Consider the following 23,642-nt stretch of genomic DNA (forward strand, 5'->3'; position numbering starts at 1 on the left):
TACTACTTAGTAATTCAATCTTTTGTTTTAATTAAGTGTTTCAACAAAAGTATTAATTCTCAACCAAATTCTTCAATATAATTTTTCCGGTAACTGCCCAAGTAAAAGTGAGGCTTCGATAGCCCATAAAGTGGCTCAACTCCTTGAGTGACCAATCAAAAACCATTCTCCCTTTTACCTTTGTCACTCGGCCCTGCAATCTCTTCGCTCTCCACCTGCTCCTTAGATTCACCAGCTTTAAGAAAGCAAAGTTATGATTAGAATAAATGAGTGCCTCGGGTTATGTAAAGGACTTGACTGAGAATTGCTCTCACTGTCACTATATGAGCTAAAAAATTTCCAGTCAAATAAAGAAATGAAGTGGTCCACATAGCGAATTCATTACTCGTTTGTAGGCAGGCAGACTGCCCCAGTTGGCCAGCAGTCAAGTTCATGATCAACTTGCACTGCGAGCAGGAGTAAATGCAACATATGTTAAACAATTCTCAGTTCAAAAAATCAATTCATTCTTTTTACCTTTCCCGCTTGACTTTTTAGGTATAGGCTTACCTTTTCCTTCTTGAACTGCACAAACAGGTTTTAAAAAGATTGCATTGATAAAAATATATAAATTTGATTACTTGCATTTCATGAAACTGTCAAGAATTCTGGGTGGTGTACCAGGGACAGCTCGTAACCTTGATTTTGAGGCCTTTTTAACAGTCAGCTTTGAACTTCTATCACTTCTTAAAATCTTCGTTAAAGAGCTTTTAATTTCTGATCCTGGATTACTGCGATGAGTGCATACCCTTGACCTACATATAACTGCCCCAGTAACTTTTTCATAGCAGTAATAAAAAAGAACAAGCCGGTGTTTGCTTTCCTTCAGATTTTTTTCATGTCTCTTTATGTCATTTGAATCAAGGTCCTATCGATGAAACGCCGAATAATTGCAATATCTTTGGAATCTTGTATCAGTAGTAAAAATATACAGCTACAACTACTGTCCGTCATAATAAAAAAGTTTCTGTTTCTTTTATGCACGTACCTTATCCACCATTTACCTACATTTTTCTTTGTCTGTAGATCCATTATGACATTTATTTGAACGTGAAATAAAACTTTCGTAGAACTAACTTTCAGCTTTTTTAACCAATTCTCAAACTTTTTAAATTTTCAGCCGGAAAAAAAAGTCGCCTGAAGTTTAAAATATTTTTTCGAAACTAGTTCACAGAAAGGGATGTTTTGGCAAAATAAAAGAAAAATTCGAGTTTTTGTCACTGATTTTCGATTCTCGAAATATTCTGGTGGCTTCTATTAATTACCTTCTTTTCGTCTTCTTCGACGGTACTGGCCTTCTCCATGGTGAACAGTAACTGCAGCAAGATAAAGAGCACCTTTCATTTGACTAACATGGTACTTGTTTCGTAAAGGCTCAATAGTTAATTACGCAACTAATTCAATTAATACATATGGGTTATTAACCAAGCGTGAGGTCAAGATGGCTGGATATTGGCCGAGTTCTTTTTTTGCATTTTTATGAACCTCGACTTCGTCTCGGTCCATAAAAATGCGAAAAAGAACGAGGCTAATATTCACCTATCTTGACCATGCTTGGTTAATAAAGGATTTATTATATCGCAAAAAGATTTCGCTTTAATAAGAACTATGAATGACTTGTTTACTTCGAAAGAAAGCCAACTTTGTTTTTGGCAGAACAGACGTAAGAGGGTCGTTTCTGTTTCCTTTGTTTTGACTATCTTCGGCCACTTTTTGCGTATCCATCGCCGAAATTGTAGTTCTAGTTCTATTTTTTCATGCGCGGAATCAATGCAGGCAACCACGAGCGGGCAAGATGAGCCCATGTTGCCCGCTCGGGTTGCCAATCAGAACACAGGATTCGCTTCATATTGCCTTTAGGTGCTGCGAGTGATGTAATAAGTGTAGATATAAACTAACTTCTTACTCAAATAAAAAAATTTGTTACTATTGATTTGTATTGCGCAAATATCAATCTAGAAATGTTCATCTGCGAAAATTTAATTTAAATAGACAACATGCCTGAAGAGCCTAAAATTTCACAATATAATTAAACAATGATTTTGCATAAATACACTGAAGGTGATCCTTTGAAGGTTTCAATCAAGTGTTGCTCATTTTCTCGGAAAAAATTAATTTGCGGGCACCTTTGAAATTAACACCTCTCATCGCAAGTTTAACATTTCTCTGACAACAGCAAACTTGTCACTAAGACGTTTTTCAATCGCGATGATCTGTTAGGTTCAGGAAGAGAGGGAGGAAATTCGACGCTACTCTCGTGAATACACTGATTTGATTGTTGGTCATGACGTTAATAATATGGAATACCGATCTTGTCCACGGTATGATACAAAAAAAAAAAAAAAAGAATACAGTCAAGTATTCCGTGCGCCAACGCGGTAGCACCAGCCAATACTTTGGGTGATACAAGGCATTCCTTGATTCGCTGTTTTGTGAAGTAGTATATTTTCCTCTCAAAAAAATGAAAATTGAAAAGACCTTACCTTTCACCGTCGTTTTAGTGGCTGGTCGGATGTCAAAACTATCCTCATAATCTGTTTCAAGGAACAAGTAGAGTAAACCATGTCAGGAGGCTTTTGGTTCATGTTTTCTTCTTGAATACATTACAAAACAATTTCATTTTATATTAAGTATTATTAAAAACTAGATCATTGGATAATGCAATTCAAGACTTTTTATTGGCTTAGCCATTATGGTATGTCAGCCAATATACCGTAATCTACAAATATGGCAAGCGTACGTGTCAGTTTAAAATTAAAAGGGAGCTAAAAATTTAATAAAATAATTTCATTTAACGTTTTTAATAAAACAAGTATTCCACTCGCGCTTGTTGGATAGGAGATGATTATAGCCAACTCGGCGCTACGCGCCTCGTTGGCTATCTATCATCTCCTATCCAACAAGCGCGAGTGGAATAATTTTTAAATAATTTTTTAAATAGTCATGTATACTCTATTATCCATTGATATGAAATATACAACCAAGTTATCCAGACCAAAAAATAAAAGACCTGAAATACTTCGGTCAAGTGTAACTGTAAGCTTTATATTTAGAACTGGATGCGTGCGAGCGTAAAAATTTGTCCGAAAGCTCTAGAAATCACGATGAATTAGCTGATTTCTCGATGAATATAAACTTGTTATGTTACACAGCTCATATTTACATCTGCAAGATTGTGAGTTTTATTTCAATTAACAAGTAATAATACCTGAGGAAGATGCACTTTCATCCCCTCTACAGGCTTGTTCCATCGCTGTCGACAAAGTTAAGGAATATTTTTAAGTTAGAGTTATTTATCATATAATAAAACCAAAAACTCAAAACATAATGATCATTATCAATATAAAGGAATCATTCATTTACAACAGCCATATCGTATGTGGGACGAGGGCATCTTTCTCCCATGATACACTGTACAGGTTGCTAAAGGAAAGGGAGGGGCGTCTCACCAGTAGAGTTAAAAAGTCCTTAAGGAAAAGTTTCAACAAAATTTTTAAACGTATCTGAAGAAAAACAAAGCTGGTTAAACTAGGCGTTCTTCTTGCAGTCATCAACCAAAAGTTATAACGCCAAATTTAGTCACTTTTATGTCATATGGAAAAACTTTTTCTATCTTTTCTCTCTCAAAATGCACAAAAAGATTGTACCAGAACAGAAAAGGAATGCTGTGGTTTTTCTCCAGGTATTTCAATTTGAAAGAGCAAATATTCTGGTAGATTTAAAATAGACTAGATATACATGCCAAGGAAGTTATGTTGCAAAGTCAGTCATGGCATAATCATCAACATCAGTGTCACGGTTGAAAGTTTTTTGGGTCGAATAATGTCCTTGGTATGTTTCCCATTAAGTGGTTTTACTTCACTATTTACAACGTGCTGTCTGAAAGTAAGTGTACAGATGGAACACTCACCTGGTTGCGGAGCAAGCAATTCAAGGGCTTCCATTTCTGGAATATCGTGGTGTTCTATTACTTGCATTTCAATGTGTTCTCCTACGAGGAAAACATTGGAAGAAAAAAAATCAGGATTACTAGTGAACGCAAAAAAAGGAAGGAAAAGTTGTTACGCGAAAAATTTCGGAGGTAGAGAAGGCGTATTTCATGTGTAATTACATTCATCAACCTTATTAACAATATCAATATGATTTATCCTTTTATCGCCATCTTTATATTATTATCTGAACATAATTTTTTATAGTCTTACGTTTTATACACGAGCCTCTGGCTCGGGCAACTTGGTAACCATGCCTCACGTAAAGACAATAAACTTGATTGATTGATTGATTATTACCCTCTTCGTTGATAGCGTGTGCATCTTCATTTCCAGCCTGTCCCTGCTGATCATTGTCTGCTTCTTCTATGTTATAAAACAAAACAAAAAATGACTTGGTCTTCCCCAAACAGAGAATAGGCCACTGTCAGGCTTTTCCAAACCTTTATTACACAAAAATCATTCTACAATTCAGATTTGTATTAATCTTACATTGAAATTTAAGACAGAGGTTGATTCCTTTATATTTTGATAATAATTTACAAATCTCCGCTCCATTCTTATTCAAAAGGGTTTGACAAATGGCTTCAATTTGCGTCAATACTCCTAGAACATGGCTTTGACCGATCAGAAATCGATCAGAAATAATTATTTCAGCTAGCGACACCCTCATCCCCCGTGAAACGTGCTCTGCCCCCATTTCTACCCACACATTTAGAGTCACTCTTGATTCCTTTTTGTACGCCACAGGCGTAAAAAATTGGAAATTCGAGTCGTGAATCACCATTATTGTTATTATGGTATTTTAAAATGGAACATCAAACTGTACCTTCTTGATTTTGCCCTCTGTTGAAAAAAGATCGAACATTCGACCACAGCTTCCTCACTTTTGGTTTCAGTATAGCTTGCACCTACACATCAGAAATTTATGGGATAGTTAGTGTGAGACTTTCGAATAATCTCTGTTATATTCATGTTGGTTTCCATGGTCATAATCAACTCTTTTTCATTTCTGATTTTCTATGTCAAGCGTCACAATTACAAAATGAAGTTGCCAGCCTACCCTGACACGAGAGCAAATTTCAACATGACAGTATGTCCTATTCAATAGTGAAAATTAAATAGACCTGTTACCTGTGGAGTAGATAGCGTATATAGCAATGGGTTGATAGCTGAATTGATCGGCAGAGCGAACACTGCAATCCACACTGCCAGATCACCAGGGGGATCAAATGTTTTCTCGACGTGAGACTTGATGCCGATAGCAATGATTGGTATCCAACACAAGAAGTCGGTCAGAATGATGAAGAACACCCTTTTGGCAAGTGCTCTTTCTCTTTTGGCATGTGCACTTTGTGCTCTTGCTCGTTTTTCACGCACAGTTCCATGTACACCGAGCCGTCTGCTTGACGACCATGATTTCAACAAGATGGCAATATAAGCCACCATAATGAAGATAAAAAGAGAAAAATTTAGAACGATAAAGATGGAAGTGGAGTATTCCCAGCCTTCTTGTAGCTGCGGGGAAAGCTGCAGGGGCAAGCACACTACGTTCTTGCCATAATACCAGTCACCGAAGTAGTGCATTCCAGACAAGGGAAGGAATGCCATAATGCCTCCCACCAGCCAGATGAGTGCGCACATTATACGAGTCTGCCTTGGTGTAATTTTTGCAAAAGTGTAGGGAAACACAATGTTCTTGAGCCTGTCCCATGCAATCAGTGAGATCATCATAACTGACACCTCACTTGAAAAGACAGACATGGCGCCATTGAAATGACAAAACCAACCAGTGCGCCACTCGTAGTCGTGCAGGTAGTATTCTCCTGACCATTGCAGGTCTTTTATACCTATAGTGATAAGGTAAATACCCATGATGCCGTCTGAGATTCCCAGATTCACCAGCATGATAGACTGGACCACATTGTTATCAGGGTAAAAATACTGCCACCCAACAACAAACAAAGACCCAAACAACGAAAGAAGACCAACAACCCAAAGACTTCTCCTTGGAGCAAGGTTACGGAACATAGAGTGACAGCTTGCGAAGTTGTCATTGAAAGAATAGTCGCAATCGGCATCCTGCCTAAAAAGATCGAGGTGGCAGCACATGAGGTTGGTGTCCAAAGTTCTGGAATGAAAAAAAAATTTCACTTTCTTATTACATCGCTGAACATCAATAACAAGCATATGCTTGCATAAAATGATGGGAAATTAAGTCATTTACACTAGACACCTTAATCGTTAATGATCTGAATTCAATTAATAATTTTTAATTGATTAATATGATAGGCTGTTATTTAAGAAAAGATGTGATTGAAGGAAATGATTTTTAGGGATGGAGTCTTACACTCTGATAATGTGCGTCAACTGCCTGGTGAAAAGTCCTTTAGGGAGCTCAGCCATCCAGTTGTAATGTATGAACCTGCAGTTTTGAGTAATAACTAATCAAACATTAAGTTGGTTTATATCGTAATTCAAGAAACAAAATAAATTTGACCTATTCCAAAAAGTGTATTTCCAAGAGTAGAATTTATTGTTATCATATGACTCGTCCGGCCCCGCACGTGCCATCCCCAAAGAAAACCAGAGTGAAAGTTGAAAAAGGCGACAGGCACTAGTGTACTTGCAGCACGACATCGTTTGCTATTGTAACAAAAAACGAGTGACAGCAGTGCAAAAAACAAAAAAAATTAAGTCAAGATTTCCGATGAACTATGAGTTCCTTGTTCTGACTCGAAAAATGAAGAAAATTTTTATACCTAAAAATCCTATTTTCGTTATTTTTGCGCGCGCTAGTCTATTGCGTCCTATTTAAGTTAAAACAAACTTTTTAGAGTTTTACAACATTTAATTAGTCAGAAGTCCTATGATTAAAATGCTTATTGACGCAGTTAGGTCGGGCTGGACGGGAAAATGTTTGGCTCTCTCAAGCCAAATACTTTCCTTCCGGCTCGATCTAACTCGGTCAATAAGTACATATTAGTGTTCAAATAAGCTGTCCAAGAAAAAAAAAAGGAAAGAAAAAAGTTTTGGTGTCTAGATAAGCATCTCTAATTTGTCGTAAACTTACAAAAATCGTAATTCGTGAGCATATTTAAAAGTCGTGACGGAAACGTTTTGAATCTTATTGCCGAAGATATCTCTGAAATAAAGAAAATAATCACTCACATTTAGTAGGTAGACAGTTTCTTACCATTGTCATCTTCCTCATAAATTTACATGGGATTGCTGTAAAACTATCTGGTTCCCAACTATGTGTGTTTGCATTTGAGTAATATCCTCCCTTGCTCACTAAAAGTATGTTTAGTAAATAAAAGGCCACATTTTTAGTCTAACAAAAATCAATACAACTTACTTTGATAAGCAGTTTCATTTGCATTGTCTATTCTACTTCATACTCATTTTTATAGTAAGATCTCAGATTTGAAATGCTTCTATTATACTCTTTCCATCACTTTAAATATCCTAGAATGTTTTTCTATTTGTGATTAACTGTACTCACAGAGCTTTGAGGTTTTTGGCGCCCTTGAAAATTTTGTCTGGCAAAGCCTCAATTATGTTCTCCGAGAGATATCTTAAACAGGTGAAAAGAACAAAACATAAATACTAAATTACAGTGGCATAATTTGATTGCTATTGGGTGCGGCACATTACATTTAAGCGATAACGGAGTTAACATTGCAATAATCTTGTAATTTTGGTTTTATTAACTGAGCTGATAATGTAAAATGGCCTCCGTAAAGAATCTAAGGCTGACGTTTCGAGCGTTAGCCCCTCACCAGAGCTGTACACGGACGGTTTACGAATCGGATCATCTTGGGAAAAGGTTCCAACTCTGAGTGTACTTACAGTTCAAACAAATTGACTAAGCCCTGGAACTGATCCTCATGAAGCCTCTCGATTTTGTTATGGTCCATTTTCCTGAATAAAGGAACGTGGAAAGTCTAGACTTATATACGCAGATGTAGCCGTGGAATGATTTCTTTAACACTGCGTTTTTTTTAGTCACTGCTGTAGTTCAGGCAAGGCAATGGCAATGCTTTTTCCAACAGAATAGCTCCTAATTTTTTATATCTCTATCTTCAAAGAAAAGCATCAGACATAACTGTAATGCTCTCAAGGTTAAGCTCGAAAACTCCCAAGTTTATTTCCAAGGTCTATTGTTTAAAGCTGAGTTTAAAAAATTAACTTATGAGCCATTTCTGTTATAAATTACAAACTTATTGGGGTAGCGTGATCCTCCAATACAACAATATAATATCCAACATATGAAGGAGACAAAGACATTTGCTTTCTAAAAGTATTTTGTAATTAGAGTTGTCATAACTAAGAGTTACTACATTCTGATATTCTCTAGAAAATCGGTAAAAAATATATTTTCAGACTTTGATGTCAATAAAAATCTTACTCACAGAAATTCTACCGCTGTAATGTTTCTGAAGATGTGCGGTGGCAGATTTCCAAGTTCATTGTTTGACAAATCCCTAAAAATTCACCACAGTTACAAGAAGCTCGCTAATGATAGAATTACCATCTAGACTGTTCCATAGAATATTAATTATTGGCAGGTTGCGTGTGGTGAAAACTTTCAAAAAGTGGAAAAATTAAGCATAGCACGTCAACCGCTTAGAATAGCTTTCTGTTATTCATCTAGTCAGATTTCCAATGTCAAACTGGAAAAATTTAGGATTTTTGAGCTGTGACGACTGTGCTTTTGTAAACAACGTCATACAAATGATCATTTGGTTCTTCCCAATTATCTTTGTTAAATAACCGTTTCACTTACAGGTGTATCAGCTTGGAAAGGCTGTTAAAAAGTCCATCTGGCAGACTCTTGTTCAATTTGTTATTTGACAGATAGCTAATGATGAGAAAACAGGAAAATTTAATCGTCATTAAGTCAGTGATCTGAAATTCATAAGTAACTTAAAATAAATACAGATGCTGCTCATCAAAAATATTTAGAGGGCTGAGTGAAGCCATATGAGTACAATGTGTGGCTTCTAGCACAGAGCTGAGTGAAGCCATATGGGTGCAATGTGTGGCTTCTAGTACAGAGCTGAGTGAAGCCACATGAGTACAATGTGTGACTTCTAGTACAGAGCTGAGTAAAATCAGATGAGGACAATATCTGGCTTCTAGTACAGAGCTGAGTGAAGCCATATGAGTACAACGTGTGGCTTCTAGTACAGAGCTGAGTGAAGCCATATGAGTACAATGTGTGGCTTATAGTACAGAGCTGAGTGAAGCCATATGAGTACAATGTGTGGCTTCTAGTACAGAGCTGAGTGAAGCCATATCAGTACAATGTGTGGCTTATACCACAGAGCTGAGGAAAGCCATATGAGTACAATGTGTGACTTCTAGTACAGAGCGGAGGGAAGCCATATGAGTACAACGTGTGGCTTCTAGTACAGAGCTGAGTGAAGCCATATGAGTACAATGTGTGGGTTATAGTACAGACCTGAGTGAAGCCATAAGAGTACAATGTGTGGCTTATAGTACAGAGCTGAGTGAAGCCACATGAGTACATGGTGTGGCTTATAGTACAGAGCATCTTCAAATGTTATTGCGTTCAATCCGCTAAGTCAATATTTCTTGCAAAAGGTAAGAGGCAGCCGACTATTTGAGTTTTGCTTACACTCCTAACACTTTTCTCAAATGTTGGTAAACGCTAACTCTCTCTCCATGATTACTCAAACGAATTGCAAAAAGAAAGCTTAAGTGTCAAAGTCATGATTTAAGAAAATGCCAGAATGGCTCAAAAAAGGAGAAAGATATCCCATATAAAAAAACTGAGACTTGAATGTGAGCAAAAACGTCTTTTTGTTTTAGACCGGTACCTTTGTTTTACCTCCATTAAAAAAAATTAATTTTACAACAAAATCTTAATTTATGATTCGGAAATCTGCTATGGAAAAATATGTTGTTGAGTCTCCAACTACCGACAGGAAAAAAAAAGTATGTTATTAGTAGAATCCGTGTTAAACATACAGTACCTACGATAAGGTGTGATGTTAACGCCGATGTTAACGCTGAAAGATTTTGTTCAGTTATTGAGTCAATTCCAGAGGACAACTTAGAATGAAAATCACTCACAGTTCTTTCAGACTTTTTAAATCTTGAAATAATTCAGGAGACAATTCAGTGATGTTGTTGTCTTGCAACCATCTGTGTTCAGGTAAAGAAACATGATCTTTTGTGTCACACCTAGATATTTGTCGTATGCGATCTAGTGTTATAAAAGTAATATATTATCGACTTGTCTTGTGGCCATTGGATGGAATAGGAGATAAGAGGAAAAAAAATAATAAAAAAGAGAGGATGGAAAGAATAAAGGAGGATGCTGCTACTTTTTGAGAGCACCTTAACAAACAACTGGATAATTTGATCCATGAAAGAACATAAAATAATTTTTTTTTGCATGTAAGGTACTTTGCGTCAGAAAACCTTCCGATCAACCTTGTCTGTATCAAATCTTTCTAGAAGGGGTACCCCGTGCGGGTTTAGTGATCCTTCGGCGACATCATAACTCATAATGCGATCACGATACCTTTAATTAAAGTCAGCCAAAGTGAACATTTCACATATAATTATTTTCGAGGACAAGGAATTCTTTTCTATACAATTTTGAAGAGTTACTTACAGTTCCTTTAGCTTTATCATGTTTTTGAACGCACTTCCATTTAGTCCTTTCAAATCATTGCCATTCAGGCGTCTGTGTATTTTACCATATGAAACTAATTAGCTGTGTTAAATTAAAGACTTTCATACTTTTAGGGGTTGTCTTCGGTGACAGTTACTGACCTCACGAAACAGAAAAACAAAGAATTAGCTACAATACAATACAACATTCGTTATTTAACGAAGGTGACGTAATCAACCCAATGAGTTATCTAACTTACTGCCTTCACAACAAACCCACCATCCCACCCCAGGGGAGGACATCCATCACAAAGTAATCTCGTGTGTGGGAAATTAACGTCTCCTACCCCAACCCTGCAAGAGACGGGACCTCCATTTATTCGTCCCTATCCGAGAAGACTAGAATATCTTACCATTTCATGAAGTTATCGAAAAGCAGCAAATTCTTCTCAATTATTTTAAGTCCTTGAGTGTTGGTCCGGCCGGAGCTCGAACCCTCGACCTCCCGCACAACAGTCTAGCGCAGTATCCATTGTGTTAACTGGGCGGCGGTTAGCCTCCCTTAATGAGGAGCTAACTAACTAAATAACTTCATTTTTAATACCCATTGTACCACACTACAATATATTTCAATTGATATGGTTTGTAATAGACACGTATCAACAATGGAAACTGAAAATAACTTTTTTTCTTTCAACGGCACTTTATGATGCCTGCTATTTAGATGGGGAAATCGCAGAAACCATCATTCCAGAAAATAAAACCAACTTGGTGTTTCCTCTAAAAGGTATGCGACGGTCGAGTTAGAGCGTATGTTGTACATGAATTCTAGAAATGACTGTGCGAGAAGAGGAATCTCATAAATCTGTCGACTATTTCTAACACTATACTACATGTCGATTGAAAAACAACAACAGGAAGGAAAAAATAAAGTCCATTGGAGGCTTTTAGAGCTGCTGTGCAGCTAAGGTCTGAGATCTGAGGTTTGAGTCAGCCAGCATAAAAAGTTGGTAATTAGTATTAGCCATAGAAGACTTGATTTTTGGGATTAAATAACTACAAATCATTAGAAGAGAGATTCAGAGAAAATTTTTCTAATCCTATTAACTCTTTCATCATTTACAATGAATATATGAAGTTCATATATTTTGAACTGCGGTATTAGATACGTATGATGCACGATCCTCGCAGTAGAGAGCGCTATTTATGCAATAGCGAAAATCACACCTGAAAAAAATTAGGCCTTTACGGGATTCGAACCACTGACCTCTGCGATACTAGTGCAGTTCCCAGTTGGCTTCTTAGCTCAGTTGGTAGAGCGCTGCACTAGTATCGCAGAGGTCAGTGGTTCGAATCCCGTACAGGCCTGATTTTTTTCAGGTTTGATTTTCGCTATCGCATAAATAGCGCTCTCTACTACGAGGATCGTGCATCATACGTATCTTTCATCATTTTAACTTAGTCTTGTGTGTTACCTTTAAGTACAATAAAAAAGTATAAGACTCGCAGATCGCAAAGTGTTACTTACAAAAACCGCAGCCCTGTGTTTTTGTCAAAGAGTCCTGAGGGCAGGTGAAGCAATTTTATTTCAGACAAGTACCTAGAAATTTCATGAAAATTTAGCATAGCATAGCACAAGGTGAGAAAAATAAAAGAAAATTTTTGGAAGCTACATTCCATTAAAAAATAAGTGTTCTAAAATAACGAAACCATTTTGAGCCATCGCAAATGTATGTCTAGGATGATTATAGACGAAGCTTGGAATAAGTCCGCGACTTATTGATATTGTAAGGGCGATTTCTAGCCAAGTAATCGGAGTTATCCCTACTTTCTTTTCACTATTCCGTGGTGGCTGATGAGAAACTTTGTATAAGAAATAAAAGCAATGAACAGGCAAATAAAAGATTCTCATCATTCCAGGACTATTTATCAACTCTCACGGACAACCGGAATGTCGAACCAGGCTTGCGTGCTGATGCTAAGTACCCAGGCCCCTAATGATCGGGCTCACGTTTAGTATGCTTTGATGTGCAGGCTACGATTGGAAAATTTTAGAAAGGATATAACCAACCAGGAAGGTTTTCATTTACTTTCACACTTTTAAAACTTAATTTTATCAGCAGTCATATCAGCGGATGTTTGGAAGCCACGGGTTTGTTAATACAGATACACTAGTTCGTTACACATGTTTAGAAATAGATAAGTTGATAAGAATGGGAGAATGAGTTGTACTCCAATATTGTTCGGTTAACATAGAGATTTGTACATTTTTTTCATTTTTACTTGTTTACAGTCTAATGGTACACGATACGGCTTATAAGTTTGTTTAAAAGAACCCAGGTTGTCTTTGCTAATTCTCAAAATTAATACAACATAGTAGTTTCCTTCTCAGAGTATCTGAATGGTCCTTTATTTTTTCTTATCCACAGATTCCCAACATTTATTCTGTTGTCAAGAACTTCCTTATGCCAATCATTAAAAAAGATACTCAAACCGATCACGTAAAAGTTCAACGAAATTCAATTTATAAAGACATATTTTACAGTTTTAATCCTTCATTACTAGTCCTATTAAGTCTCGTCAAAATAGTAAAAACCTACTTACAGCCAGTATAAGGCAGTATTTGTGTTGAAAATATCAGATGGCAGAACTCTCAAGGGGTTTCCAGACAAATCCCTTAGAGATAAAGACCAAATGACAAGAAGCGCAACTAAGAACTTGCAAGTTGTTTAGGGTATTTTCCATCGCTGCAGTGCCTAAAACCTGCTGTATATTCGAAAGAGAATCATACCCAAAAAAGGTTGTGGAAGAGTTGTTCGTATTTCTCAGGGCAGCTTGATTAAGGGTAGCGAGACCGAATGGTTAAAGTGCTCAAGCCCTCCGCCCTAGCAATCATGGAATTTCTTCTTTATGGTTCACAGTTTCACGTCTTTGCTACGTTCCGTAAATAGCCAAATAGTCTCCTTCCTGCCATTTGGGGTTTTTATACCACCGCAACTAATTTATTCCTTTCTCGCGTTGGTCCTGTTTTGCTTATTACCCTAGGATTGTCAATTCAGGTATTTAACAATTTATAAGGACTGAGATCCTCAAACCATAATAAATGAATAGATAAATTAATACATGTGGTTACATATTTTTGACAGCGCTCAAGCAAGCAAAAGCTTTAAACATTTACGAGACCACTTTCATATACACAGAGCCAAGGCTGAAAGCCAAAGCCGATCGACGTTTTTCAAGTTTACCGGAATGCAATCTGTTTGAATCTCCTATTCCCGATCCAAGTCCCTTCTCACCCTTTCATTTTGTTTCAATTCAGCCCCTTATTATTTATTCATCCTAATGATTGTCATTGTTATTAGTATTGTTATTTTCGTTTTTGTTACTATTATCATTCTATGTTATTTTCATAATCATTTGCCTCTCCGCGCCTGCCTCTATGATTTCAATTGAATTCTTTCAGTTAATTTGGACCCATTTATTGCCAAATGCTGAGTACTAAAATTTCTTTTATTTGCATGTTTTAGTCTCTTTAAACCACCTTACTTTAAAAGGCTGTTTGGATTGCCAGTCCGTGTTAACAAAAGGCCCGAACAAAGCTGAAAAGGCTTATCACAAGTTGATGTGATTTTTGGAGAGTAAATACTTTGGGAAATTTACAAGCAGACTTATAGATGGTTAGACACAGATCTGATCTACAGGTATATTTTAAAAATTTCTTTGTGCGCTTTTGTCCTCATCTCACATTAACTTTTAATGAATACAAAAGCGTCACTACTCACAGAAAGGACAGATCAGTTTTGTTAGTAAAAATTCCCAGGGGCAATTCCTTGAGATGGTTGTCATTCAGTCTCCTACAACAGGAAAAAATAAATCAAGGCATTCATCAAGTTAAAAGCATATAAATGATGGGAGACTTGTATGTGTTAACGTGGTAAATTTTTACTGACTAGAACAAGAACACTAAAGCTTTACAAACTTTGTTATTCAAGTATAGTCTAACTTCGCTAGCCTATCGATCTTCAACCAGTTTTGCCCCATACTTTGTGTTAGTATTAAAAATTTTTAATATTATGCCAACGCAACCTCAGTGGGCAGACTGCAAAAAGGAAGGACAAGAGTGAAGCTAACTCGAAGCGGAATTATTGGGATTAATAATCACTGTTCGCACTAAAAATAATCCCTCTTTTTTCCCCTCTTTTTAAAGGCCAATAATGCAGGCTAAGGTTTATTTTAAGCTGAGGCTTGAAGGTGTATTCAGAATTGATCTATGATTTTTATTAATTTTTTTATCTATTTATAAGCAATAGTTAATCAAACTGGCCCACTTCAGCCGCGAGTTTGTTTAACTGCGGGCTGCGAATAAGTTTCTTCGATTAATTTGTTGGGACTCCCTCTCTATGATAAACAAATTATCAACTGTAGGACTGCTTAGTACAAAGGTTTATTTCCCAAATTCAGAGCAGAAAATAAAGTGCCTCAAATGATGTTTCTTTCCGTTTCTTTCCACTGGAAAGAGTTCCTACTTGAACTCTAAAGCTGGTAATGTTTTACGTGAGCAATGACTGTATCAATGGTACCGCTGAGGAACAACTGTAGCTGCAGCTTACAGTGCCTCCAGCATAAGTACCTTTATCGAGAACAGAATTTTGAAAGGCGAGCAATCTTTTGGGACATTTGAAACAACTCCACAAATAATTGAACTTAACTGAGCTGAAAAAAGAGTGCTTTTATTTTATCCTACACCTTACATCAATTGTCTCAGAAAAAAACTCGATTCATCATTAACTGATATCTGGCAAGCGTAGAGAGGCACACTCTTTACTGTTCTTTCGCGTGCGCACTCTTTGTCTTCTCTTGCGTAGCATTTTCGCTTTTCTTGCCACACAAAATCGATTATTGTTCTCATATCAATAACAGTAAAGCTAGTAAAGTGTCTGAGATTTAACCTTAAAAACACTTTTTTCTCTGTAAAGTTATGGTTCGCGGAAAAGTTAAGCCGAAGACAAAAGATTAAATAGCGTATGTGGACTCTTGTAGATCAACAGAACTTGAGAATGTAAGAATAGGGAGATCGAAAAATATTTTTCAATCACTCGAAGCCAAATGTTTGTCACTTCAGCAGGCCCCCGAACACCGATAGATCGCAGCCCTGTTATTTACATCGAAATATCTGTTTTAGTGAGAGTTGCTTTCTAATAGGTGTTGATAAAACTTTCTTTAATATTGTAAAGTCATATATTTTTTGAGAAAACATAAATGCGAGGATTTTAAGGGAAATTGATATTGTAAAATGGTGATAGTATTTCGCATTGAGTTTATCATAAAAAGGCTTCTTAAAGCACTGTTTTTACCACGACAAGAAGCGTCAAAAGTTCGTTTCTCAAAATTAAAGTTTTGATGATAGGCATTCTGTAAGCGTTTAGTCTTGCACGCTGCAAAAAAGTTTGGAGGATATAGCAGAACATGCTCCACTCTAAGGGCACTGGAACGCTAAACTATACCACGGTATTACACTGTAGAACGAGGGAACGTTTCTGAAGAGTAAATCAAGTTGTATGAGTTCAATGTTTCTTTCTTTAAAATTTGGATAGTCTACAGTTAGCCATTCGATCATTTTTATGCTAAGTTCATCAAGTAACTTGGTGGCTTTGAGAACCGTTTAGATCTCATGGTCCTGGACTCTATTGCTTGGAGCTTGTAAGGTGTTACAGATAGAATCTTGGCTTTACTTGGAGCTGCCAATATGGGTTTTTTTAGCTATTTAGGAATTGTTTCATCCTCTGCTAATGGGGCTGCTTGAAGGCTGCCTGGAAAATCTCGGATAGATGGCCATTACGCAAACCTCTTTTGCATCTGGGAAGTGTTCCAAGATTGTTTTCTCCAATTTCTGTGGGGCTGGGTCACAACTCGTCTCTCTCTCCCTGGTTTTCCTTAAGTTGTTGGTCTGAAAAAAGGGAAAAACGTCGGTGGCAAGCTCTTGAGAGAGTGTCGGCCGGCAACATATCCCAGGCCTGTAGCCACACCACTGAAGTCGCGACAAGAGTTGCTGGAGCCTCTTGGGTGCTGATGCTGAGATCTTCAGCAAAATGAAGACCAGGGGTTTTTGATCAGTCTACATATTTTTTATGCTCCGTGCCAAAGACTGGAGCCTAAATTCCTTTTCGATCTGCGAGTTCTTCCTTTCTATCAACGTGAGCGCCCTATTTGCAATTCAAATGGCATTGGTTGACCATACTGAATCACTAAAACGCCAAGCTCATCAAGGACACGTCTTTTATCCGCCGTATAGGTACTTTAAATAGGTACTTTACGTCTCCTTGACCCTCTGTTAGGTCACTCTAGCTGAGGTTATGGCTCATTGGAAACCGCGTCTTTGATCTTTTCGAAGGCATCTTTCTGCTAATGGATCCAGATTTGCTCGCCATTTTTGTGTATCAGGCGGAGTATTGGCTCTCACATCTGAAAAGTTTTGTAGGAATTTAAATAGGTACTTTACTTGCCTTACAAATCTCTGCACTGCTGGCACATCTGCAGGCCACCCCGTCTATTGCGTCAGCTTTCCTTGGATCTGCCTTTCCTTTGCTTCTTCGTCATCACGTGTCTAATAAATGGCGCTTCGCTTCCATTGAATTCGAACTTCTCCTTGATTAGCTTCATGTGTTTTGCTTAACAACGTATCTTGGTACAAAGTCAGCTCAAATTGAACTAAAACTCATTTAAAAAGCTTGTTGAGAGGTTATTAGGGTGATTTAGCAAGGGGGAAGGGAACGTCTGTTGACAACAGCACGCCCAGCAAAATACTGGTAAAAAACTGGATCATGAACGTCGCCCCGTTTAGTGTTTCAGAAGCGACTTAGCGGTCGTTGCAAAGAGATTTCAACATTATTTTTTTTTCTCGAATATCCTTGGCTCTTTAAAGATCTTGGCTCTTTAAAGATCGCCAACACAACTTTTTTGGTTTCAAGGAGAGCGAAATTATCTTCTTTGAGAGCTATACAAGAAGCACAAACAGAGGATAACTATAGATAAAACAAGCAAGATGATAATGACATGAATCCACCTGGGCGATTAAACTTCATCATTATTCCATTGCAGTGAAATATCCTGTCTATTGATTCATCTTTCAAATATTGCAGTACCAAAACAATTTGTTTCTGAAATTTGTGTCACTGTCACTTTTCTTCACAACTCACAAAGAATAACTTAGAAATCGTCGTAGTTTTTTCTTTGTTTACTGAATATTTCTCATTCATGGGAAACACCACCTTGTTAGAGTTTCAATACATTTTCAACGCATTCATGGCGAAACGATGTAGAAACCAAGCGACGCAACGACAAAGCTGTTTGAAATGAGCTCTTGTTTAACGATGAAAGAATGAAATTAACCCAAACTAGTTAGCAATGAAACAGTTAGGTTGAGGAATAAGACTTCGTTTCCTTTTATTTCTTTTCCTTTGCTTTTATTTTTACTTTGTTTTTTGTTTGTTATTTTTTTTCAACGGTTTATTTCGTTCAAGTTTGAATTAAATTAATAGATTTAGAAAGTATTGTCGAAATAAAACTGATTATCATTTTCTTGTGTAGCGTAAGAATGACTCTCTTGTCTTTCTTGCGAACTAATTGAGAGTGCATGTTTACTTAAAAAAGTCTACTCCGTTTCAGAGTAGAAAACAGTTTCTTAGTTTGAAAGCTCATGCGAGCCAATATTTTAAGAAACCGTCCCATTGTCAAACATAAGCCCAGATCTATTTTAAGGGGTTTGTAATCTTTTTTTCTAGAAATGAATTACTTTAAAAGTACATTCCTTTCTCCTTTTTAAGCATATTCGAAGACAGTATTATAGGCGTCTTTACAGCATCGATTAGGTTTAGATATAAGCGATATGGAGCTCGCGACTTCTTTGTCTGTTGTGGCCAGCTGACTGTGACTTAAAGTTACAAATATTTGTATTACCTCAATTATCAAATATTTGATTGAATCGAAAAGATTAAAAGCACACTAGTTTATTCACCTCTGCTGATGGACAAGTTGTTAATTAAATCGACTAAAACTTGTATCGTACGTTTATTAAGGATGTACCAATGTGTATGCAAACCGTCAGAGTAATTTGTTAAATTTCTCAATTAAGTTGCAGTAAGGGCTTTTTACATTTGACCTTTTTGAGGCCATTTTTTAGCGAAAACCTAGAAGAACCGGGGGTGATCCATTTTCTCCCCGGAAGAAACCAAAACAGAAACCAGTTTGTCATTTTGAGTTTTGGGGTCGATCCTTTGAAAACTGGCAAAGTTTAACTGAAATCGCTGAGGTGGCATGTGTCACGACTGCCTGGTGCTCTAGTGGACACGTTCTTCATTAATTTAATTTTTGGGGACGTATGAAATGGCTCAATGAAAAATTTTAAGAATAGTTTTGGACTTAAAATCTAAAATTTCACGACCGAATTGCTAACTCTGTTGTCAAGACGTGAAAATGAGCATTATTTTCATCGTTGGGGACTCTCCTCGTTTACTCTTGAACCCTTCAAGCAGATGAGGGCGGTTCTTCAAAGAACAAAAGAGAGCATATCGCTCCCCCTTCTTTAAAGCTATCAGCTCCGCGAGGCTTATTTAGCCGAGTGTGGTAAATATTAGGGGTGCGAATGATTAGTGCTCAATTTCGAGAACTCTCCTTAAGTACTGGATATTCTTTTCATTCACATGCATTCTTTAGATCTGGTTCTATGTTCGTATGTGATTCGGCATTTGGGTGGCATATCCTGACATCAGAGAATGCCAATCGTTGGTGTTTGCAGATTGCACGTGTGTGAAGGTCCAACTTTGCGCCTTATGCTTTTTCAGCTCCTCTGATAAGCTGTGCTTCACTGATGTCTTGAAGGAAGGGATCAACTTCACCATCACCGTATACCGCACTCAAGAGTTCAGCTACCAGGTCTCTCGAATCATCATGTCTTTATATGAAAAATCCTTCTCGTTTAAAAATCATGGCGTAGTCTAGCGTTAAAACTTTCCCACATACAAACGTCCAGTGAATATTTTGATAGCTAGTCAACATCACGAAATTCCTGTGTATTCAGGTTGAAGCCCAATTCTCAGGGATCAAGTACAGTCAGCCACACTACCGACCCTTTTGCAGTTGTCTGGTCTAGCGTTCGCATCGCGTAGAATGCGACGACACATGCAGGTACTTTTTTAAGTCCATCGTCAGTAAACTTGAAGGTCCACCGAGAAAATTAAAGAGAGCGAAACAATGAGGAAAATAGCTATAAATCGCCTACCTGCGCCTACGTTTTTCAGTTTTAATCACAATCTAGTTGCCGTGGCTATTTTCCGGTATATGTACTTTGTAGAAGAGGGTTCTATAAACAAATTCACATAAAGGTCGTTTTGTGCGGTTTCTATAACCATTATCGAAGCTGCTTTTTGAAATGGCAATTTTAGATGCTATACAGTAAGGACGCTGATCTACAGGGTGAATAGTCTGATGAACTATCCGCGAAACCCCACAGTCAGCATAAGGAAAAGTTACTCCTATGTTTCATGGAAATTGTTGTTGCGCTCGATGATAAACTGGGCACTGTAAGTCTTTGTCGCGAGAGACAATAGCATTCTGGTTGGTGGCCTGATCTTTAGTGGTGCCTTCGCCTTTATCCTCTATGTACTGTCTATTGGTTCTTTTTACGCGATTGACTGAGTTTGGTGCCGACTTAACTAAAGACTCATCTTGTAGCTGGTGTGTTTGAGATGTGATCTGATCAGCGAGGGAGGTTGTCAGTGTGATTGAAGAAATGTACTCCCGACTTGCTTCCCAGCATGGCCTCCCAGGCGGATTGAGATCTCAAAGATGTCCTTATCTAAGTGATTACACCTGTATTCAGTTATCCCAGAATAAGTACCTGAGATCTTGCATTCCCCAGTGCCTCTAGTAGATCCTGGCTGTCGGGTAGTGTTGGTGGCTTCAGGGTAATCTGCGAATTCAACTACTTCACTGACCCAATCAGACATCTTCTCACTAACTGATTTATCTAGACACTCTCGTGAGTTTGTCACCGCGCCCTTCCTTTCTTATGTTAACGTTAGTTTAATTTCCTTAAATACTTCTTCCACACTTTCTTTCCTGTATGGCTTTGCGATAATCCACATTCTGTTTGAAAAGTAGCCAAACTCTAGACCCAGGGTATCCAGTATGCCCCACTATCTCTCGATTTCTGTAGTAGAGCCTTCTTCATGCACATCGTCGGCGAACCAGCACTCCTTTACTGTGAATGCCTTCTGTGGACTCGTGATCAGAGGCTGCCTGCGACTTGAAGAGCCTTAACCGACGTTGATTAGTTAACACTGGTTACGATGTTTACTTCTCTTTCTAGTGGCTTCATAATCGTTCCTTTAAGCATCATTACGCGCCTACAGAATTTGAGTTCGCCTCTTTTTAAAGTACCCTCCCCATTGATTTCAATTGGGCTTGTCAACTCCGTACTAAACATGAGGAATAGCCAAATCGTACTAAAATAACTAAAGACTTCATAACATTTTGGTGCCCTTCTTTTGCAAGTTTAACAAGCAAGCAAGTACGTTTGACTTCCATACCACAAAGGTGCAACAATAGGTATATTAAGGAGTCCCTCACGGTTTATTGACCTGACTCCTGTTTCGATTTGTTGTATGGAGTTTAGAGATCGACGCTGTGTGATGCCGCTTCACTTATCGATTACTCTCTAACATGGGAAAACTTGTAAAAGGCTAGAGTTAGGAGTATAGTATTTGACAAAAAGAGTAAAAGAAAATGCGAAAGGAAATTGTGGTCTATTAAAAATTTCATTGAAAAAGTTCCTTCGCAAATAGTCTTTGATCAGTAATGTCCATAGCGACCAAAATTTAAAGATATATTTAGATATATATATATATATATATATATATATATAACCAAAATAGCGGAATGAGATCATCATCTACTAAAAAGTGGTCAATAGCAGGGCTAAAGCTATGGATAATTATACCTCAAGATTTAGGTTACTTGAACTTTTACTGCAACTCTGAGTTTCATGCCTCTTGTGAAGCAATCGTCAGGCAACTGCCAGAAATAACGGTTACAATCCACCAAAATTTAAACTTAAATTTTAAATTTTAAATTTTGGTGGATTGTAACCGTTATTTCTGGCAGTTGCCTGACGATTGCTTCGCAAGAGGCATGAAACTCAGAGTTGCAGTAAAAGTTCAAGTAACCTAAATCTTGAGGTATAATTATATATATATATATCCCTAATGCTAGGATGGGGGAGAACCGAGACGGTCACCCCAAACGACCCAACCTTTGTGGTATCGTCTAAGCCATGCCAGAGTGCTCAAACTAGAGTAAACCAGCGAGCATGCGCAATCCCATGCTTATATATATATATATATATATATATAAGCATGGGATGAAGTGTTCGGGTTAAGCAGAACCGAGGATAGCCATCGAGCGTAGGGATAGAAGCGGTGGTTCCACAGGCAGCAGGTGACTTACCTTGCCCGCCCCACCGCCTCCACCATTGTACTTGCAGGGAGAAAAATAAACTCTCTGTCCACGTAAACAGAACATTCCTACTTCGTAGCTTATTTTATTTGGAGCTTAGACAAAGCTGCTCGTATTTACTGGTATTTTTACCACTGCGCGGTGGATTTGAAGCGTTCCTTACATAAATAAGGCAGACTCTCAACTTACAGCCCTCCCAGCTGGTTATTGCTACTGAGAATGCCTGATGGTAATTTCTTCAACTGGTTATTGTCCAAATGCCTGCCAAAAGTAATATGAACGACTGTTAACTAGATTGTGCCGGTCGACATTGTGCAGGAACTGTGTTTGCCCGAAAATGTTGTCTTTTAAAAAACCTAAGATAAAACTTAAATTTTAAATTTTAAATTTTGGTGGATTGTAACCGTTATTTCTGGCAGTTGCCTGACGATTGCTTCGCAAGAGGCATGAAACTCAGAGTTGCAGTAAAATTTCAAGTAACCTAAATCTTGAGGTATAATTATATATATATATCCCATGCTCATATATATATATATATATATATAAGCATGGGATGAAGTGTTCGGGTTAAGCAGAACCGAGGACAGCCATCGAGCGTAGGGATAGAAGCGGTGGTTCCACAGGCAGCATGTGACTTACCTTGCCCGCCCCACCGCCTCCACCATTGTACTTGCAGGGAGAAAAATAAACTCTCTGTCCACGTAAACAGAACATTCCTACTTCGTAGCTTATTTTATTTGGAGCTTAGACAAAGCTGCTCGTATTTACTGGTATTTTTACCACTGCGCGGTGGATTTGAAGCGTTCCTTACATAAATAAGACAGACTCTCAACTTACAGCTCTCCCAGCTGGTTATTGCTACTGAAAATGCCTGATGGTAATTTCTTCAACTGGTTATTGTCCAAATGCCTGCCAAAAGTAATATGAACGACTGTTAACTAGATTGTGCCGGTCGACATTGTGCAGGAACTGTGTTTGCCCGAAAATGTTGTCTTTTAAAAAACCTAAGATATGACACTCGTTTGCTGCGTGTGTGTAGGTGTAAAACACTGAAAACAGCATATCAAAGGCACCAAAAGTTCATTCGCCCAAAATCCGCAACTATTATATGTAAAGCCATCGATGAGGATGTTTCATTGTTCCCTCACTACTTCAATTTACTATATTCTAAGGGCATCAGAATATGCAAATTTCTAGTGGTATTACACCGAGGGGCTTATGGTAAATACTTAAATCGTTAGAAAATCGCTGCTCTGATCTGCTGATATTCACGCCTACTCGGGATGGATATGATGTGTTCTTTGCTTAAAAAGGGCAGGCTCCAAACTTACAAGTAAAGAAAACAAAATAAAGAGGGTAAGTTTCAAAAGAAACTGTGGTGCTGAATGACTGAGTAACTGCCGAATGAGATACCAACTAAGCTTCGAACCCTACCAAAATTCATCTTTAAAAGAA

General features: G+C 37.7%; 2 protein-coding genes across 2 annotated transcripts in view; both read right to left on the reverse strand.

Annotated features, from left to right (window-relative positions):
- The window catches only part of LOC111345368 (uncharacterized), a 234,642-nt gene extending 233,571 nt beyond the window's left edge, over window positions 1-1,071 (reverse strand). The window contains exons 1-3 of the mRNA XM_088749615.1: window positions 1,044-1,071; window positions 550-564; window positions 179-235 (exon numbers count right to left, since the gene is read on the reverse strand). Of these exons, the coding sequence (XP_088605741.1) occupies window positions 179-235; window positions 550-564; window positions 1,044-1,071 (100 nt within the window). The remainder of the gene's footprint in view (window positions 1-178; window positions 236-549; window positions 565-1,043) is intronic.
- Window positions 1,072-2,023: 952 nt separating this feature from the next.
- LOC148739955 (uncharacterized) lies at window positions 2,024-22,852 on the reverse strand. The gene is made up of 20 exons (XM_088749616.1): window positions 22,827-22,852; window positions 22,377-22,448; window positions 14,459-14,530; window positions 13,281-13,352; window positions 12,205-12,276; window positions 10,678-10,749; window positions 10,131-10,280; window positions 8,818-8,892; window positions 8,444-8,515; window positions 7,881-7,952; window positions 7,534-7,605; window positions 7,102-7,173; window positions 6,379-6,453; window positions 5,163-6,159; window positions 4,858-4,939; window positions 4,329-4,394; window positions 3,950-4,030; window positions 3,248-3,292; window positions 2,523-2,573; window positions 2,024-2,049 (listed from the first exon to the last, which is right to left on the reverse strand). The coding sequence occupies exons 1-20, from the start codon at window positions 22,850-22,852 to the stop codon at window positions 2,024-2,026; spliced, it is 2,322 nt and encodes a 773-aa protein (XP_088605742.1).
- Between the last annotated feature and the right edge of the window lie 790 nt (window positions 22,853-23,642).

Source organism: Stylophora pistillata, chromosome 2, assembly GCF_964205215.1.
Source record: "Stylophora pistillata chromosome 2, jaStyPist1.2, whole genome shotgun sequence".
Taxonomy (NCBI): Eukaryota; Metazoa; Cnidaria; class Anthozoa; order Scleractinia; family Pocilloporidae; genus Stylophora; species Stylophora pistillata.

What these genes read in the sequence shown, in the direction of transcription:
- LOC148739955 (XM_088749616.1), bottom strand. Translation starts at nt 22,852, where the DNA reads ATGGTGGAGGCGGTGGGGCGGGCAAG. An exon ending in GAGGCGGTGGGGCGGGCAAG is followed by an intron (nt 22,449 to 22,826) that starts GTAAGTCACATG and finishes TACTTTTGGCAG; the next exon opens with GCATTTGGACAATAACCAGT. An exon ending in ATGATAAAGCTAAAGGAACT is followed by an intron (nt 10,281 to 10,677) that starts GTAAGTAACTCT and finishes TCGATAATATAT; the next exon opens with TACTTTTATAACACTAGATC.